At 41.6% G+C, this 21,310-nt stretch overlaps 1 protein-coding gene across 6 annotated transcripts in view; it reads right to left on the minus strand.

Annotated features, from left to right (window-relative positions):
• MPPED2 (metallophosphoesterase domain containing 2) overlaps nucleotides 1-21,310 on the minus strand; it is a 175,854-nt gene that overhangs the window by 87,482 nt on the left and 67,062 nt on the right. For all 6 annotated transcript variants that reach the window (XM_032843418.1, XM_032843421.1, XM_032843419.1 and 3 more), the window contains one exon: nucleotides 2,410-2,635. In XM_032843418.1, coding sequence (XP_032699309.1) covers nucleotides 2,410-2,635 — 226 coding nt within the window. The remainder of the gene's footprint in view (nucleotides 1-2,409; nucleotides 2,636-21,310) is intronic.

The raw sequence follows: 21,310 nt of genomic DNA on the forward strand, positions 1-21,310 counted from the left end.
TCTTTACGCCCCATCACATCACATATTTCCACCATCGAAAATGATTATGCCCCATCACATCACATATTTGAATTACTATGTGGTTTGTGGGTTTTTTTTTTTAATTTTTAAAAATTTTTATTTTATATATTTATTATTTTTTGAGATGCTGCAAGATCTGCCTTTGGATCCAAAATCACTCCTTCATTAATCACAGCTGTCAACCAGTGAAGCTAAACCTTCTCCCATACAGATTTTAATCTGCTCAGATAATGGAGGAAGTTTGCTTGCTATCATTGCTTCAGCAACTATCAATCCAGAGATTTCTGAAAGTCTGGCTTGTTCCAGAACGGCCTTCCATAATCTTTCAGAAATCATCTTCGGGTATTAAAAAAATATCTTAATTCCACATAGAGCTTCTCTGCCAATCAGAGGTCATTCCTAAACTACTGCATAGCCATTAAGAAGGGAGCTAGAAGGGAGGAAAAGCTCCCTCTCCAGACCTTTGCCCAGAAATGCTAATACCGACATCGGACATTACCATGTTTTCAGCTCACACTTGGATAGGACCAAATCCTACTGTTTGTTCTCTTGCCCTTTACCACCTTCTTGCATATACAAAACATTCCCTGATGTACTTCAGTCAAGCTGGACATCACCACCGCAGATTATAAACCCCAATTACCACACTGCTACCATCCCCATCTCAGTCATACCGCATACACCACAGTCAGACTCAAAACCAGGATAGGAGGCTGCCGACTCGGTCTGGGTGACCCCTAAGCAGTCACTTAACCTTTCTGTGCCTGAGTTTTTTTCACCAGCCCAATCAGAATCGCAACAGTGTCCATTTCTTTTTTTTTTTTTTTTTAAAGATTTTTATTTATTTATTTGACAGAGAGAGATCACAAGCAGGCAGAGAGAGAGGAGGAAGCAGGCTCCCTGCTGAGCAGAGAGCCCGATTCGGGGCTCGATCCCAGGACCCTGAGACCATGACCCGGGCCGAAGGCAGCGGCTTAATCCACTGAGCCACCCGGGTGCCCCAACAGTGTCCATTTCTTAAAAGCATTTTAAGGAAAATGAGATAAAAGATAAAAAGATCTAGAACAATGCATAGCATAGAGTAGGTACTGAAGTAAGAGTTCACAGTCATTGTTGGGTTGATTTTAAAAAACAAAATATATACTTCTTGTATTCCCGCATCAGTCCTGGATCCCAACTAGTAAAGCTAGGGGAAAAAAAAAGATCAGCTGTTGAGAAAATACCCCCACTTTCTACTCTACAGAGGACAGACCAAACTGTCAAGTGGGATGGCCAATCTGAATTCATGCTCACTGTCTGTCCTCTTCCAGCCTCATCTGTAAATCCAGTGCAGGGCTGGGGTACTTCTCCAATTGGGTGAGTAAAGGTTAGTCCTGCTCTATATACACACAGAGCTCTCAAAAAGTAAATTAATTAATTAATTAATAAAATCCAAAGCTCCTCTGATACTGATCTTCTAGTCTAGAACTCCCATTTTAAAGATGAATAAACTGGTTTGGAGGCTAAGTGACTTGCTCAAGTTCACATAAATACTCAGGAGCAGAACCAAGGCCAGAAAATGATCATTACCCTATGCAAACCACCAGGCACTCTTCCATATCCATTACACATGTCACTTAATTTAATCCTCATAACAATCCTCTAAAGTAGGTATTATCTCCATTGTCTTAGAGATGCAGAAACTGAGGCTGTAAACTAACGTCTTTAAAAGCACACAACTGACAAATGATAGAGACAAGGTCAAATGCTTCCTGTCTGGTCCCAAAGAGTACACACCTGTTTCAAGTTTTCTAGAGCTCAGGGCTAGAATTCTCCATACTGAGTCTCAACCTTTAAAGTTCGAACTGAGCGTACCTCAGCCTCATCTGGGGAGCTTTCAAAATACAAATTGCTGGGCTCTACCTAGGGAAGGGGAATCAGAGTCTCTGGGGAGGTATGGCTTCAAAAATGTGTAAATCTTCAGAGCTGGTCGGGTGATTCTGATGTGAAGCAAGATTTGAGAAACCCTAATCTAAGAAGACATTTCAGGAACGCTTCCAGTATAAAATGAGAGGTAAAGGAGTTACCTAGAATGTTCAGAGTAGCTGAATCTGTGTGAAGGGTAACACGGTGACCCTCCCCTAAATCCTTCTGTGTCCCACAGACACACACGCAGCCCCAGTCACATAAACATGTACGTATCGAACCATAGCCCTTCCATTCATCTTGCCTAAGGAAATCGGCACCACAGTGAAAACAAGCGCTGTTCTTTCCAGCAGTTCCAGAATCTGTGTTGTGTTCGAAATGCAGCAATAAGCTTTCTTTCCACCCTTATCCTCTGCACCACAATTTCTTAGGGCCAAGCTAAAAAAAAAAAATGGGGGGAAGATTGTTTCAATGAGCACTTACCAAGGTGCCCCGTATATCCTGAATCCCTTCACTGTTACCTCCGAGTCTTGTAAGTAAATACTGTTTGTCAGGAGGGACTGAACGTTGTCAAAGTCCTCTGGTTTCAATTTGGACACAGAGGGGAAACGGTAGTAGTCCTGTTTAACAAGGTCTGCCATGAATTCCTTATCAAATGTCAGTTCATGATTCCCAGCAATCACTATTTTATATTCATATGGCAGGTTTCCTGAAATAAGAAAAAAGAGTACCAATTAGCACGTTCATTTCCCATCACAAAGTACAAGAGCCGAGACTGTGTGATTAGCAGACAGTATACCCAAATGAAATAGCTCACGCATTCCTTTATATTTCCATGGGAACCAAAATTTATGACTACGCCTTTATGCTAGCAAAAATGACAATAAACAGGAGAGAGGAAGCTGCTAAGAAGCTTAAAAGCTACTAAGAAGACATTCAGCTTTCTAGTTCCATTTCCCTCTTCTGTATGCTATAGATTCACTCTGATGAATCACTCTTTATAATTATCCAGTGAAAAGCACTTTAATCACGATCCTTAAAAAAGGTCTGGACTTGGTTTGGTCCTCAAAAAATAAGCCAACCAACTGTTCTTAACAACTCAAATGACTGCTTGATTTGTAGGATATCCTTCAAAAGTACATTTGTAGTATATCATACAAAAGACATGGCACAGCCGAGCATTCCACAATGTACATAAATGAAAGGAACTACGGAGTACAATTTCATATTGTAAGTTAAAATTTACCTTGTGGCTTGTGAATAAAAAGAACGTTAATAATGGCCCCCTGATTAGAAGGCTAACTTTCCTCCCATCGGGATGGGAGAAGAAACTGTAAAGCTTAACCCCCTTTTAATATTTATGGTATGGAAATGTGAGTTCTCGGTGTGTGCTTTTTATGCAAAAGTTTCCCGATCAAAATGAGATAATTCTGGGAAGAAGAATGAAAGCTATAAAGGAAAACCCAAACACCAGACTTCTGCATAGATTTATAATGTTTGAATAAAGTACAGATCATACATATTAATAACTCACCGTGATGCTATAAGAACCAAACTCCAAAGGGAGATAGTGCTGGGCAGCTGTCCCCATCCTGAAATTAATGCCCTTTTCTCTTCTTTGTCATTACCCATCCCTCAAGCCTCACTGCAGAGCTGCTGCTCATTTTATTTTATTTCATTTTATTTTAGGGGAGAAAAGGGTGGGGCAATGGTGCCTATAATCCCAGCTTCCTGAGACTCCTGGGTCCAATGCAAAATTAATGTTTCCTGCTATTCCAGGAAGAATGAAAGTTACCACTAGCAGGAAATTGGATACACTCGTTGTAGGAATTGGTCCTTACCAGAAGCCAGAGTCAATGATTTACTTAATGAAGCTTAGTGGGGAGGAAAATTATATTTTGGAAGTGGGGGCAAGTTTTGCCATAGGTACTTGGACTTCAGCAATGCAAACTGCAGAAAACTGTGCTGTGAAGTCCTCAGTCCCAGCAGCGCACTGCAAACGTATTTGATAACATTGAATTTTTTTTTTTTTTTTTTTTTTTTTTTTTGAGAGCGCAACCACCGGTAGGGGTGGGGGCAAGAGGGAAAGGGGTAGAGAATCTTAGGCAGGCTCCGTGTTCAGCCTGGAGCCCAATGCGGGGCTTGATCTCATGACCCTGAGATCATGACCTCTGCCAAAATTAAGAGTTGGACAAGTGTTTAACCGAATGAGCCACCCAGGTGCCCCTGAAATGATTTTTAAGATCACCAGAGTATGCTTTGTAATGCTATTTTCTTTAGCTTTCAATTTTTAGGTTTCTGTCAGTAATGAAATTGCATATATAGCGCACGATTTAATAGGGAGGCTTAAGAGAGAAATGAAAGCAGTCAGAAAATAACACCGCAGAAAGCAGCCACTGCAAACACTGCGGCCCAGCGTCGCTGGATATCCTGACTACTAGCGCACAATCTGTGGGACATGACTTTGGCCTCAGTTCTGTGTACGGCTGTGCTGAAGCGTTCACGGAAAACAGGGAGCCTCTCTCAAATGTATGTTTTTGCAAGTTTATAATGCGCACTAGCATAAGGCAATAAGGAGTGTGATGTATGTTGCGAGCTACCTGGACAGAATGATATCTTGCACAATTCCCTGCATTTAAAATACATTTGAGAGATGTATTAACGGGCCGCAAATCCGCGATGACCACACACACTGGGAATTTCTGAGAAGCCCCTGGACTCTAACATCACGGCTCTGTGACCCCCTTTGGCCCGATACTGCATGCCCAGAGTCGCCTGTGCCCCCAGAGCCAGAACAGGCTGAAACATTTTCCTTGACGGTAATCTGTTTCAAGGCAGGTCGGACCTGCATGAGTCTTTGAGCAACTCTATTTGTACAAGTCATGCTATAGCTGCCCAGTTCCGTTTTAATCATTCATGACGATGGACTCACTGTAAGCCTTTCTTTCTGCGCCACAGCTCTCGCAAGAAGGCCTGGCTTCTCGCTTTTTCCATTTTAGAGTTTTGGTTCAGGAAGGGTACGGGTGAGACTGAGAAGGCAAAGGAAGTATATTTTCCTCCTTGGAACATTTTTTTTTTTTTTTTTTTAGAGAAAGTGAAACTGGTGCAGAGTAAATCTCCTTCAGGAAGACCTCTCTTTGGTCTTTTAAATCAAATTTTGGAGACTCAGCATAAAGAAGTAGCCACCAAAATGATGATATTTACACATTGCCAGAGAACTCATTTCTTTATGAGAATCCAGTAGTAGTTTCCAACTTCCACCCTCTGTTACCTATGTAAGTAAAAGCAGGAAGGCTGACAAATCTCCTGTTACTTGATGGTATCTTTTTTTTTTTTTTTGAGACTAGCTTAATTCGGAAGGCTCTGCAGTCAAGCTCCAAACTTCTTGGTATTCAAATAGCATCATTTAAAAATTGTTAGACAAAGAGGTGCCTGCCTTGATCCATTTTATTCAGATCAGGCCACTGAAGTTGACCTGCCTGAATAAAAAAACCGAGGCTATATACAGTTATTCTAGCATGGAAAAATTCTTGCTTTGAATGACCTAAAGAACTCTAACTAAGCATTCCATCTTTCCTAAGACATGCTATATGTTCTACTAGCAATTTACAAGATTATTTTAAGTGAAATGGAGATAAACTTTTGATAAACTGTCAAATTGTTCTGTAAGTTTTAAAAATGCGTGTTTGGAAAAATACAATACGGCAGTACAAATAATGATATATGGCTTCATTTTTTGTTTCTGTTTTTCATCGCTACTTTCATTTTTCTATTTTTCCATATAAAATAAAAGGTGATCTAAAGAAAACTATCGAGCAAATCATAATACAGATAATTCACAAGTACGGCAAAGTGATGACTTTGCCGTACTTGTGAATTTTTTGATGATTTCCTTTCATTCAAGGAAATGAATGAGATGTGGGAAATTAGCCCATCTTCTCATGTCCTCTTGATCTCATTCTTTCCACTCTCACTGGCACTTAAATTTTCCAGACATCTATCTTTGATATTTTGGGTCTCTCTCTCTATATTTAATCCTCCTTACTGAGTTTTATTTACCAAACCCAAGAAAACAAAGACAAGCAGCCATTGACATGTGTGTGCACGCACACACACACACACACACACACACGCACAAACACCCACACCTCTCAAATACAGTCCTAAACCATGCTTATTTTTCAGATGCTTCTTCATTTCACATCTAAACTTTTGGAAAGAGGATTCCAGAAGTCGCAGCTGGCAGGCCAAATACAGCCCACAGATGTATTACAGTTGGCCTTCAATGCTGTTTTGTTTTGTTTTGTTTTTAAATTGAACATTTAGAAATCAGGCGATGTCATGCAAAAAATTCTGATTTTCTAGCTCCTTTCGGAAAACCAGAAGACCAGTCACTACGGACCATCCAATCAGCCACAGATCTTTCCACTCCCTAAGACTTCTCACACCCCGCCCACTTACCACATTTGTGTTGCCTGACCCTCCCCTCTGTTATCCGAATTAGCAACTAAGAGACACGTGGTTACTCAGAACTTACCCCAAGCAATCTTGTTTGTGTTTCTATTCTCTTCCCAAAGCTTTCCCAGAATGTCAATAATAACTTCCAAATAGCCAAAGCGCAGACCTTTTCTTTCTTCTCATCTCCAAGGATCATGCTGCAGTGACATCCCTGTCCCTCAAAGTCTCTATCCCCTTGACATTGGATGCTGCACTCCCAGGTTCACCTCCTCCTTCTGCCACATTTCTTTCCTTCCTCTTCTTCCTCAGCCCCCTTTGCCTCTTGTCTCATTGTCAGTTGACTTATTGCATTCTCCCTCTCCATCTTTACTTTTATGGATATTAATTAATATTTTCTTATAGTATGTCTCACCCTTCTATTCACTGTGATTCAATTTTAAACTATTACAGTTTAAACGATGGAAGCAGCGTAAGGTTAAGAGCAGGGACTCTGCTGCAGGCTTCACCACACACTGGCTGCATGACCTTGGTCAGAGTCCTTATGTTCTCTCAAGTGTGCTAGCAAAATGAGGACAACAACTGCACCCACCTCATAACCTGTGCTCAAGCTAAAATGAGATAAAATTTCTAAAGCACATGCATGGTATGGACTAAACAATCAGTGCATGTTAATTATCGTTTTACTCATTTTTCTTAATTTTGCTTTTTGCATGTGACTTGTCTCCCCCTAGACTGTGAAGTCCTTGAAGGCACAGATCATGGCTTGCGGCTTCATATTTGACCCACAGAACCCAGTTCCATCCCTTCCAAGTGGCAGGCACACGATTACTATTCACTGAATAAGCGGAAGAATGAACGAACTTCTGCAAGATTTTCCAGGAGCTTTCTTAGGAGAATTACGGGAACTGAGCTTGTCATCTTGGAAAGTTTAACCGTTGTCACACCGTCCTCCAGAGACACAGGTTTACTCAGAACTTACCCAATTTAAGCCTTCTGAAGTGTCCCATTCTGCCCCCCAAATTCAGCCTAGCCAAAAAAATCTCAAACCATTTTTTAACTGGCCTTTTCCTTCATCTAAATGGGGAGAAAATAATACCACCCCCCACCAAGGTTTGGTACACATTAAATCAGATGCTGCATGTAAAGAACTTGCAGTTTCTAACACATCATGATGATTCAACAGATATTAGCTGTCACATACTGGTTGTTACAATGATTACCCTTCCCAGGTGCCATCCAAGAAAATATTCGGTGATCCACAAATTGAATCACTCCCTGGTCACAGTGGCACAAGGTCACTACTCCCAAGGAAAAACATCTGGGATGGAAAAGAGAACTTTGATTTTCCAGAGGAAGAAACTGGCGTGGTCTAATGCGTCCTTCAAGTTAACAAAAGTATTATTAGAGTCATGAAGGCGTCTGGATCTAGAGGTGGTGGGTGGGCCTATGAGGCCTTCAACCTGCACACCGATTGCTTTTGTCAAGATGATTCTAACCTTGTAAAGTGTGTCTCCTGAACACATCACTTTTTTCCTCCTTCCGTTATCCAGTTACGCATCACTTCTGGTATTTACCGACTGCCAAAAAACGTGCCAGCATCAGCCTCTCATTCACAAGTGAATAGTATAAACCATGATCGATCACATCTCTCCAGAAGGACTACTCACCTGGAAGATCCCTCATAGCTTCCTAGAATCAGATACTAAACACGATCTCCATATACTCCCAGAAGAGTATGTAAGAATATAGAGAGGAACAGAACGTCTAGAAAAGATTAAGATCTTCAGATATGCACATGTCTGATAAAGCCACAACCACTTTAAAGCAGACACACAGTGAACTGGGTCAAGGTCAGCCTCCCTTCCTTACCAAACTCTGGTCATTGAGTGTGTGACTTAAAGCGGCTCCCATGAATAACAGCCCATGACCCCAGCAGGCTCTTCAGAGACAGCCACATCTGGAGATTTGAAAGTGTGATCCGTGAGCCTCGGAGGGTGGGAGCAGGGTGACGTGAGGGAAGAGACAAGGGCAGAGGTGAGAGACCTGTTCCCGCGTTCACCACAGCCACACTGCTTTCCTTTCCTTTACAATTTGGGGAAAGATTTCCTGTGAAGACTTAGCCCTGGCTTAAAAATATTCAACAGAAAAACCACTGGTTTACCCACTTCCATTTTCCTGATGAAGAAACAGAGTGCCAGAGAGGTGCTGCCATTTGCAAGCTAAATCACGGGCCACACTGGAGGCACAAGTGGGATGAGAAGAGCTCTTCCGCCTCCCGCACTAGTTTTCTTTCAGGTGATCCCAAATTTTTAAGAGTCTTATGAAGTTTGGCTTAAGACCTACCTCTTACGTGAGTCCTCCTCATACCCTTTGTCCATTTAGGGCGATCCTTTTCCCTAGCTCTAGGCAGCGGCAGCCTTTTCTGTCCGGATCAAGAAATAGAACTGGCTACGTGATGGATTTCTCCTCCTGCGATCATGAAGCAGTTTCAGCTCCACACTATGACAACGCACATCCTGGCTCAGTTAAGGCATTCCCCAAATGCTACTGCAGCTGTGGGTGTAATTTCTTACCCATCTTCTCTCAGAAGAATTTGGGAGCCTCCAAGGAAGGGAAGGTCATGGCCTTGAGAAGGAGAAGGAAAAAAGCTCCTGTGCCCAACTTTATGTGGGGTCCCAGAATTTGAAAAAAAAAGTTGGCTACATTATAAGAACTAACATGAGACTTTGACAGGGTAATAGTAGTCCAAGATAGTAAACCCAAATGCCTACAGGGACCAAAGACGTAAAGCAAAAATGTGAACTGGACTAGGTGGAAATAACAGAGGTTGTGAAGACCAGCACATGTGTCCATCACCATTTAAAAATAAACATATATAAACACTGCTCTGGCCAAACAAGATTCCTTGCCAGCTTGACACCCCCCCCCAAAATAAAAGTTAATGTCCCTCAAAATTAAGTATCCTACAACTGTCACCTATTTTTCTGCCACAAATCACTATAAAATGTATTCCTCTGGAAAATTCAAAATCCAAAGTCAATTCCAGAACAGTCACTTTTCTTGGGAATCTGCCTACCACCTGCAAGGAGATGACCCCTGCCCCATATTCTCCATTCCTCATGAATGGTGAGCGTGGGAAACAGGGGTAGCCAAAATGGCCATTAGGTTTGGCTAATGCCAAATACTGCCTTCCCTATACCCCATTTTTTTAAATCAAAGATCTAATAAGCAAGATTAACTGGCTGCTGTCTCCTAATTTCTGCTAAAACTGGGGGAAATTAAAAAAAAAAAAAAAAAATCCCGAGTACAACAGTAGTTCTTTGTGAAGAACTCTGAGAGCATCCCAAAGCAAACATGGCTTGCCAGGTTTTGTGGGTAAAAGAAAACCTAAGTATCAAAAGGTGACAAATTTCAAGATCTCCAATCTCCATGCCCACTCCCCTCTATACCTTAAATTATAGCCTTGGGAAATATAGAAAGACAAAAAATGTGTGGCACAATGCTCATATTCAATAAAGCTTACTGTGCAGCAAGAAGAAAACACAGAGATGATGAGACAAGAGGAGACCTGCTATAGTTTCCAGATACCCAGGAAAATCAAACTCACAAGGCAAAGTTTCAGGCCTACTTCCCCTTGGCAGTATGCTAGAAAAAACACTAATTTGTGAAATTAAAAAAGAATAAAACAGATATATAGCCAGACCTATTATCATGGGACTGCTTCTAAACAAAAGAGATACATTACAATTCAATCACTTTTCTGAAATCTTCAGCCTGCGGTGGGGGCAGTGCCGGGAGCCTGTTTTAAAACACTGCTCCTTAAGGCCAGTGTTATAAAAGGACCTTGTTATACCCCCAAGGTGGATAAAAGGCAGCAATTTTTCTTTTCTGTTTAAAATTATTATTGTATTTTTAATATCATGACTCCAGCAGAGAGGGGAAATTTCCGAACTCTTGAAATCTCTCTTCCACTGAGAACTAAGAGCAACTTGGGCTTGAAAACTGTTCAAGCAGAAAATTTTGCAGGAGGATGAAAGGAACAAATAATAATCCCAGTGACTAGGAGGATGAAAGAACCATGAGGTTCTGGGATGGACTAAGGAGAGGGGTCATGGACATTCCTTGCCTGGATTACCAGGGGCTGATAGCTGAGCAGGGCTGAGTTGAGCCTGGAGGCAGGGAGAAGATGGTCAGTTACAAGCCGGCAGAGCCCACGTTTCCCCAGTGTTCTCCCAGCATCTAGAAAAATGCGTGGCCTTCAGTCGGTGCCCACTGCCTACTTGTTAAATGAATGAAGGGACCTCCGGCAATCCCTCTCGGCTCCACGGTTTACACTCACTCGCCTGGGCCGCGAAGCCACCAGAAACATTCAGTCAGGGCAAGCTCCGTCTCTGACCTCAGTCTGTCCCCCGTCAGGCTCCATTAATTTTCACAAGTCCTGACAGCTCTAATGTTAATACTCACACTTGCTGACGGAGCCACACAGCAGGTTCAGACTGCTACCTTCTCCTCTGAAACTCATGCATTAGGGTTTCTTCCATGCTTGCAATGGGAAACCAAGTCTAAGAAATATTAAACACAGAAAACTATATTACAATAACATCAGGGCTGAGCCGGAAACCCAGGAGAGTGTAAGGAATGCTGAGTGAAAGCCCAGTGGTCCAACTGCAGGAATGAGGGCTAGCCTAAGAAGCCACAGCTGACAAGCTCCCTCCTCTTCTTCAGCCTCCTCCACGCAAAGAATCCCAAGGTACCAGAAGATGCTGTAAGCCGTAATCCATACAAAAGAGACAAGAGCCCATCCCCCACCCAGGAAAGCAGACCCCTTCGGAACCTCAATCGTCATCGGTATTCGGCACTGAGAAGTATAAACCACGAGGGAGCAGGCGGTTAGCACCCATGATGACTAAAGACATAAAAACAGCTCAAGGATTTGATTGTTTGATCTACAGGCATTTCTTTTCTCAGACGTAACTTTAATCCAACATAACTTTCTGTGATTTAAACATTCAGGCACACACACTCATTCACACTCATACGTGTTAAAAGACAACTACAAAGCAGTAAAAACAAACGACAATATTAACGAATGACAATATCGTCTTTGTTTCCCAACTGAGTATCTCTAAGTTGCCACCCAGACCAACATGGCACATTCTGTGTCTGAAGATGGGGCAGTGAACTGTCCACCGAGACCCAGCTCCAACTACACTCGAGTATTTCCATCCGGCTGGACAACCGGACCTACAGGTAGCTTCTTCACTGTACTCTGTCCAACCTCTCCCTGACGAATATAGGCCTTGGCTTGTTGAGGAAAACTTATTCCCCATACAACAAATTCTATCTGAGCACTCAGAATATCTCCTTAAAGACCCTTTCACCTACTTCCCCAAGCTTCAGAAAACGAGATCCAAATCAGGATCCCACTGGATAGTCACCAGAAGAATTCACCAGAAGAACTGCTCAAGACGCTGTCAATCTCAACTCAAACAGCTAGGTGCATGTTTCTATCACTCTAACGTACCAGATGTGGGGATATACGGCACGATGGAAAGATCATGGGCTGTGGAGTCAGCCTGACTTGGGACCAAGTTCCTGGTTCCATCACTTATTACCTCTGAAACTCAAACTTAAAACATGCTCATTCACCTCCATATTACTCATCAGAAAAAATGAGGATAATTGTACAACCTACGTGCCAGAGAGGATGTGCAGACTGAGTGAGATCAGGAAAGGACCTAATATGAACCTGACACATCAACAATAATTATCATCATCATTTTTACCCTGTCTTCTGTTGTCCACTGTAACCTGATTTTGGATAAGGAGCCCATGTCCAACTTCTTACCACCTTAAAGAGTATTCCATACATGTCTTTAATAAACTGGCAGTGTTGACTGACAAAATCCATGGTGAGCTGAAGAATATTGTTATTTTTTCCCCCACAAAGCCTTTAAAAAGCAACTGAGAAAAGGCACTCCTTCTAGCATCACTTACAAAACAAGTGGCAATTATTCTACTGAATAATTAGAAGAACAAATGCAAATGCTATGTTTACATTTTCAGACATTAAATATGGTGAAAATCAAATTAAATAAAAATAATACCAGCATAAAGACCATACTCTTTATTTATTTATTTTTTAAAGATTTTATTTATTTATTGGACAGAGAGATCACAAGTAGGGAGAGAGGCAGGCAGAGAGAGAGGAGGAAGCAGGCTCCCCGCTGAGCAGAGAGCCCAATGTGGGGCTCGATCCCAGCCCTGGGATCATGACCTGAGCCGAAGGCAGAGGCTTAACCCACTGAGCCACCCAGGCGCCCCAAGACCATACTCTTTAAAAGAAAGAACACTTTTAGAGAATTTTAGATTCCCTCTCCACCTTAACCCTTCAAATAGTAATAAAAAAAATCTTTTTTCTAATAAGTACTCTTATTTTTGCCTGCTAAAGTAATGTTTGGGCAGATGCATGCAGGATTTCAGTGTGCAGGGATTCCAGGGGGCTGGTCCACAGAAGCCAGAGCAGAGGGTTGACAGTGGAAATAAAATCTCTGCCTTAACAGCGCCACTGGGGCTAGATGAAAATGGTCTTCTAGAACTTGATTAAAACTAAATTGAAAAAGAACATATTTGGCTAATATTACATTAGACTAAAATATAGAAATGAACCCTAATACTCTCGAAATCTAATAAGAGAAAGCCATCTCAATTTCCAAACTTTCAAAAGCATCTTCTTTAAATGCATCACAGATCAATTTACATGGTACTTTTGCCAATAAGCAAAACCAAATCACAGGTTCCAATTGGCTTATATTGGAAAGTATGAGAGCAAATGCTAGAAAATGCAATTACTGCAAACAAACTCCATTTTCTCCCCTCTGAAGGGAATTTCAGAGAATATTTTATTGCCATCAAATAATATTTCTGAAGGCATCAATACACAATTCTATTTTCTTTTCAGAGTCCCTACTCACTGGATAATCTAATCCACTCTACAGAATATCTTGAAATTTAAAGAAGAGCCCACGAAAGGGGATATTACCTTACACACACATCCTATGTCAATTTTAATAATTTGCAATCTGGACAGGATGCTGCACAAAGCAAAATTTAGGATCCAATAAAACTGACTTTTCCCATTTTGTAATTCAAAGTTTTAATGAAGCATTTCAAGGACAAAATTTTAAAAGAAATCTCTCAGGGAAGGTTATTTTGATCAAGAGTGACAGCAATGAGATGGAAGAAATGGAGACCACGTTCATTTCCTCTTCCATTTCTGCTTTCCCCCACCCAACTCTTCAATTGGCAAAATTCTCTACAAAGTAGACTTCCCAGGGGTTATGAAATCATGAAGTCTCCCGGTGATAAGTTTTGGTTTTGTTGAAACACCAGCTCCAAAAATCTCTGATCTCTTTCCTTTGGAACAGTTTATCAGCCCCAAGCCACAAGCCTCCCCTCTGGGGTAAAGTAGTACAAAGTGGCAGAACTCCTTAGGAAGAAACCATTTTTGGAAAGTCTATTATGACTCTTGGGGTCCAAGGTTCCAGGACGTGGAGTTGGAGGTTCCTTTCCCATCTTTATTCCTTTCCCATATGTCATGGTTTGAATATTTATGTCCCTCCCAAATTCATACGATGAAATCCTAATCCCCAATGTGACGGTGTTTGGAAGAGGGACCAAGTGACTGGTCATGAGGGTGAAGCCCCCATGAAAGGGATTAGTGCCCTCATAAATGAGACCCTCCAGAACTCTCTAGCCCCATCCGCCACGTGAAAACACAGCAGGAGGGCACTATCTGTGAACCAGGAAGAAGGCTCTCACCAGAACTCAACTGTGCTGGTTTCCTAAGCATAGACTTTTCAGCCTTCCAAACTGTGAGAAATAAATTTCTGTTATGTATAAGCCACCCAGTCTGTAGTACTTTTTTACAGCAATCCAAGTGAAATAAGATATCATAGTTTTCTAGTTTCCAGAGCTCTAGCCCTCAACATCTGAAATCTACAGTTCAAGACAAATTCATACAGGTCTTCCTAAGTCCGTGTTTTCTCATAGTGCGCTTTGGCATATGGTGTTCTTTACAGCTCTCCTTAAATAATTCAATTAAATATGTTAAGGAGTCGAGGTAATCACGGCACAGTTGGAGAGCATACTTATCTGCTGAACACTGTTCCCAGCAAGACAATAAAATGAGAAAAGAGCAGAGGTGGTCAAATGTTCTGAACATTTGAAGTCAGGTGAATACATACTGCCTTAGCCTTAAATTTTCCATTAAAAGTACATGTCCACTTTTCTCCCCATACCATACACACCCAAGCCCTCTGGCAAGGTGTGGATTAACCTTCCCTTTAGGTTTGCATCTTTTATGAGCTGAACTGTATCCCCCTCAAAATCCATATGATGAAACCCTCACTCTTAGTACCTCAAACATGACTGTATTTGAAGATAGGGCCTTTAAAAAGGTGAATAAACTGAAATGAGGCCATAAGGATGGGCCTTAATCTGATCTGAACGTTCTCCTTATAAGAAGAAAAAATAGGGACACCTAGGTTGCTCAGTTAAGCATCTGCCTTTGGCTAAGGTCATGATCCCAGGGTTGTGGGATCGAGTCTCACATCGGGCTCCCTCCTCTCCCAGTGGAGAGCCTGCTTCTCCCTCCACCAGCTGCTCCCCCTGCTTTGCTCTGACAAATAAATAAATAAAACCTTTATGAAAAAAAGAAGAAGAAGAAGAAGTAGAAGAAGAAGAGGAAGAAAATATGGACCAGGAATGTGCTCCCACATGAAAAGTCACAGCAAGAAGTTGGCCATCTACCATCCTCCAAACCTGACACCTTGATCTTGGACTAGTAGTCTCCAGAACTGAAAGAAAATAAATTCTATTGTGTAAGGCCCCAGTCTGTGTTTTTTGTTACAGCACCCCTAGGAAACTAATACATCTTTCTATAAGGAAGACTTTGCTTAATCCATCCTACATACTAAAGCTGAAATGATCTTACCAGAATACATATGCAATCATATATTCCTTCCACACTCACCCATGTGAAAATCCTCCCAGACTTCCTACTATTGCCTATAGATCAGAGGCCAAACTCCCTGTGTGGTGTGTGTAACTCTTTGTTACCTGGCCCCCTTCAGCCACTGCTCCACTCATAGGCTGGGCTCTGAGCCTGCCAAATGCTTGCAGCTGATAGAAGGAGAATGTGTCTACAGGGCTCTTTCTCCCATTTGACCATGGACCTCAGGAGGATCAGACTACCTTTTACTCATCTTTGCATTCTCAGTAGGCTTCAGTAATTATTTATCAATCAAATGAATGAGTGAATGAAGAAATGATTTTATCCCGGCTAAGAATCATGTGGACAGGAGTAGCTCGTACCTCAGTTTTGGATTCTGAATGGCCTTAAAGTGTGACAAATCCTATTTCTCTTTCATCTTCAGATGGCACCATGTGTATACATCATGAAGTATATTATTCATTTGCAATTGAGAAACTAAGTCTAATTTTAAAAATCTATTATAAGGAATTTTTGTTGTTGTTATTGTTAGGGAAGGCAGAGAGAGTGGCCTGCACATAGTAAGGACTCAATTTTGTTGATTGAGTGAACAAATAAATGGATGAATAAATGAAAGAAAGAACTATACCCATCACACAAATAATGCATTTCAATTTCAAAACAGAAGGGAATCACTTCTGTTGCATGATTAACATTACTCATTTAAAGATTTTCCCAACCTTTGTTCCCAGGATTGGGTAGCTCAGAGGAGTAATCAATACTGGAGTTAATGGAATAGCCATTCATTATTTGAGGAAGGTGTCTGTATTTCTTCTTCACTGTATCCCTTCATCTGAAAGTTCTTACCCGTAGGTCTCTCAGGCAAATCACTGCTGTTTTGACAGCTGGCTTTCCTGAGGCCACTCTTTTACAAATGAGCCTACTGCCCGGGCCAAACAGGACATGTGTGTGCATCTTCTCAGGACCCCAAGTTGCTGGGTCACATGAAAGAATCCACACTAATGTATTTGCAGGGCCTGCTTCTTCCCACTTGCTTCCTACAGAAAAGTCAAGAGGCAGCAGGGTGCTCCTGACCTCTTCTCTAATTCCAGTCTCCCTGACATTCTAACCTAGAAGAGTCCTCAGAGATCAGCATCATTCCTTCTCTGGAATGGGAACCTAAGACCCAGCAAGGGTAAATGACTCCTCCAAGGTCACCCGATGAGTTAGCTGCAAGGTGGAACTCCCCATCTTGCCGACCCATCTTTCCCCTTTCTACCATATCATACAATTATGGAGTCAGAGATGGCCTAAATGATTTGCCTCACAGATCAGGAAATTTAGGTTCAGAGAAACTGAGAGGCATTTCTGAAAGTGTTGACAATCATGAATCCGGACTTTTAAAATCAACCTGCCACGACCCACAAATACCATCCAATAACCCTCTGGGCATATGGCCACTATTTCTTCCTATCTCAGAGATACACAGGACTGCTCAAAGTTCACAGTCGGAATAATCTTTCTTACTCTTTTTTAAACCTCTGCTATCATAGTTTAAGACCATTTTCTTTCATTTGACCCAGGGAAGGCATGGGTTTAGCTATCTTAACTGTGATTTTAAGTCAGAGAGTAACTTAAGACAATAAAAATGATCTCTCTGGACCCAGCCAATATCCTTCCAAATTTTTCTTCTGTTTCTGACACTATGACTGAGGCACCTTTGCTGAAACTCAGCAGCAAAGATCTTCCATGAGGCTAGCATTCAATTTTTACTTATTTTTTTTTTCCACCAGAAACTAAGGAACTGATTTGCTGACGATCAGCCAATATGGTACCCCTTTTTTGTATCAAGTACCAAGGTGGTTTCTCAAAGTCTCAAGCAAAAGATTTTTCTAGACCGCTGTCTTCCTATAATACAGTGGCTCCTCTGAGCCCTGTATTCATTTCTGCATGTCTCTGAAATACTAGCATTTTTCACTAGGATTATTCTCCTCAGAGTGGGAGGTAAAGCCAGTATCATTGATTCTTAAATGCTGAAAGTGGAGGCGAAACTTTTTTTGAAAAAGACTACTTCTAGGGGCGCCCGGGTGGCTCAGTGGGTTAAAGTCTCTGCCTTTAGCTCAGGTCATGATCCCAGAGTACTGGGATCGAGCCCCGCATCGGGCTCCCTGCTCGGCGGGGAGCCTGCTTCCTCCTCTCTCTCTCTGCCTGCCTCTCTGCCTACTTGTGATCTCTGAGTGTCAAATAAATAAATAAAATCTTTAAAAAAAAAAAAAAAGACTACTTCTATTAGTTTTTTTTTTTTTTTAAATCAAGTCTTTGAAATGTTTTAGCCAGAAACTGGAGATCAGATACACTAGCAGGAAAAGAAAGTCTTTTTGCAGGTTCTAACATTATTCTCCACAACTAAGCACACCAACCACTTCTATTCAAACCCATCTAAAGCCCGTAAAGTTGATTTCTTAGTAGGAAGATCTGGCCAAATTTCAGTTCTTTGGGTTAAACCATTCTTACTTTTAATTCTGTCATGTGGCATTTCAACTGCACGTTCTCAGATTCACCCACTTTGTAGTTTCCTTTCCCTTTGAGCTCATTTAAAAAGCTGATTTCAAAATTCTTGCAAAGTCAGGTCTCAACCTAATTTCCTAATCCAGCAGCTTGTGGAAAAGAAATCCTATTAGATCCCATTAAATCTCATTAAATCCCCGACCCTCTCAAAAGTCAGGATGAGATTTGAGAATGCCCATGGAATGATCACAGTCTTTCTACAACAGTCACCCTATTCCCCCAGATTGCTGGGTAGGACAGTCAGTATGTCTGGTATGGGCTAGGAATACAACGATGCACAAAACAGAAAAGGGTCTCTTATGGAGCTCCTGTTGGAGCTTATACTCAGCTGGGAGCAAAAGACAATAAAGGAGTAAATATCTACTAATTCAACTTAGGTTATGATAAATGCTCGGCAGGGAATTAGCAGATGCTGTGACAGAGAGTCACAGTGGACATCTACCGAGGTATGGCAATCAAGGAAAGGGTCTTTTTTTTTTTTTTTAAGATTTTATTTATTTATTTGACAGAGAGAGAGAGATCACAAGTAGGCAGAGAGGCAGGTGGGGGGGGGAGGGGGAAGCAGGTTCCCTACTGTGCAGAGAGGCCGAGGTGGGGCTTGAGCCCAGGACGCTGAGACCATGACCTGAGCCAAAGGCAGAGGCCTAACCCACTGAGCCACCCAGGCACCCCAAGGAAAGGGTCTTTGAGGGGGATCATTCAACATTTTCAGTCTGCCCAGTGCTTTATCAATAATCAGTTAGGAAACAGATTTCCCTAATCATGTGAAACACGATGTAAGGAGGCATGAAGCACATCTGTGCATGGGTGTGCACACACACGCACATGCACACCCATGCACGACATGTGTAGAACAGTATATCAAACACACGGTTCCTTTAAAACCTCAATTTTCATGAGAACACTCAAATACTGCCATCCTCTATCACTGATTAGCTAAAACATAACTAAAGAATATTTTTTTCAAAACCTACTCTTGTGATTGAAAATCTAAAATGTGTTTATTCCACTTCGTTCCTCAGTAAGATCAACAGTAAGGGTCTCGTGTAGAAGCAACTGTGCAGGAAGTAAAAAAGGAACAAGACTGGACCGAATGTGCGCATACTCTCTGTTCATGTACTCATCCCCCTCCTCTCCACCCCACCCCACGCCCAGGGAAGCCATGTGCTCAAGAAAAGTGGGCCTATTCTTAGACCCAGGTGACAGATCTTGACTAAGTGGTAATTTTATTTCCCTTGCTAGCGACTGGTTTAAAGAGGTGCACGTCTCCCAGTCCTGGTCCATGAGACAGAAAGGGCCCCTGTGGGACCCAATGAGACAGGAACAGCCCCTCTTCCCACTGAACTTCATGCTCTGCCTTCTTGCTCTGCCTGAACTTTAACAGTCACTGTCCAACCTTTGTGGCAAGGCTAATAACATATGAGAACAGGAGAAAGGAATGCTGAAAGAACTCAGGCCCCTGAATTACCAGATCCTGAAAAATGCTTTACTCCCAGCCTTCTTGTTATACGAGATAATAAGTCCCGTGCCGGTTAAGCTATTTTGTTTCTTGCAGCCAAAAGCCTCCTGATTTAACTCACTATGTTTATACTTCGACATGCTTAATTAATAGCATTTCTCCCAAACATCGCTATTTGTATCCCTTCCTCTCCTCCTTACAATACTGCCTGGTAAGAGATCCTGATTGGCGACTGGCATAGATATGCAGCGTCTCTGTAAACAAATCAAAAGATGATGATAATTATGAGGCCTACAACCAACACATACCTCACTTACCCTCTGTTATGCACAGTCCTAAAAAACTATATATACATTAACCTATCTAATTCTTGCATGAAACATATGAGGTAAAAACAATTATCTCCTTTCACACATAAAGTAACTGAAATACACAAAAGTCCCAGTGGAAAAGAATGGCCTATTGTTACAGGTGATAAGACCTGCAGAATAATATCCCTGAACTTGACAACTGATACTGTCATAAGTAAGAACAGTGGTCATGAACTGGAAAAGCCACAGAAGAGCTCATTAAAGCTCTGATTATTTAGATCTACCAGTAGAAAATCTGATTCCATAGGTCTAAGCTAGACTTCCAGAATCTCAATTTTTAAGTATCTGCCTGGGACATTCTGATAAGCAGTGTGTTTGAGAAGACACTTGAACTAGGGAAAACTGAGCTGCTCAGATTTGGGGGACATACCAGGATAAACTGAGTGGATCTATTAACCCCTTTTCAAATAAGTAGGTAAAAAGCTTCAAAAGTTAATTCCCCTTGGAAGGGTTGGATAACCTTAATTCTGTATAGATTAGAATCATATACCAAAGTTAATTTCCTTCCAAAAACCTACAGGACACAACAGTTGCATGTGTCTTCTTGTCTTCCTGATTGCCTGATTCATGTACTGACCTCAACGTGCCCCACAGACATGCCAAGAACCTTAGAAGACATGGAACAGCCTACGATGTGAAGGAAACTTAAAAATCCCCACCAAGCCATAGTCACGGTCATTTCAGGAACTTTCCAGCAGAGATACTTGGAAGTCTGGATTGGCCATTAAGAGGTAAAGTAAAGCAGGCATACATTTCACCATGGCAAATGTGTGTCTACCACAGTCAGAGCGCATGAATATGACAAAAGATGAATGACACCAAACCAGGAACCTGCCCATCCTACAACATGGCAGACCTCAATAACATCAATCCTAACATCTTTTCTACTGAGTCTGGATACAGCAGGAAGACCTTTCTTAACAAAGTGCTTCAGGACTGAAACTCTTTAAGAACATGAATAAAAATTAAGCCCCCTCACTAATAGACCAAAAAGAAAAAAAAAAGAAAAAGAAACTATTATGCCTTCATTTCCCAGACACTCTGCCGTTGCATCGAAATCTCGCTATTAGGATTTCTATAGCTCCTCATCTCTTGTTCATAAAGAGCACCTGGATAAATGTTTGCTGAATTTAATGTAGTTTTTTTCCTACGACTTTGACCAAAGGATTTAGCATTTCCCGAACAGGAATATTAAACCCAGCAGAACCCATGAAACACTGGAACCAAAATAGTTAATTAGCAAGTCAAGAAGCAGGAGGCACAGCTTAGAAAGCTACCCATTTTTCTTGTAATAAAGAAAATAAAGACAGTAATTCTAAGAACATTTATTAACCCCCCAGTATGGGTAATTACCATCAGATGTGGGTCTGTCAGTCTTGCATTAACATAAGCTACTGCATCTTGGTTTTCAATGGCACAGTAATGCCCATGATACTGCAGATAACTGCTAACGCTGGAGTTTTGAAGAACCAAGCCCTGTGTCCGGCAAATGCTTTTTTAAAAGATTTCACTCTCAATGGTTGCTTGCCCAGAGAA

The sequence above is a fragment of the Lontra canadensis genome, unplaced genomic scaffold (assembly GCF_010015895.1).
Source record: "Lontra canadensis isolate GAN:19392208 unplaced genomic scaffold, GSC_riverotter_1.0 scaffold140, whole genome shotgun sequence".
Lineage (NCBI taxonomy): Eukaryota > Metazoa > Chordata > Mammalia > Carnivora > Mustelidae > Lontra > Lontra canadensis.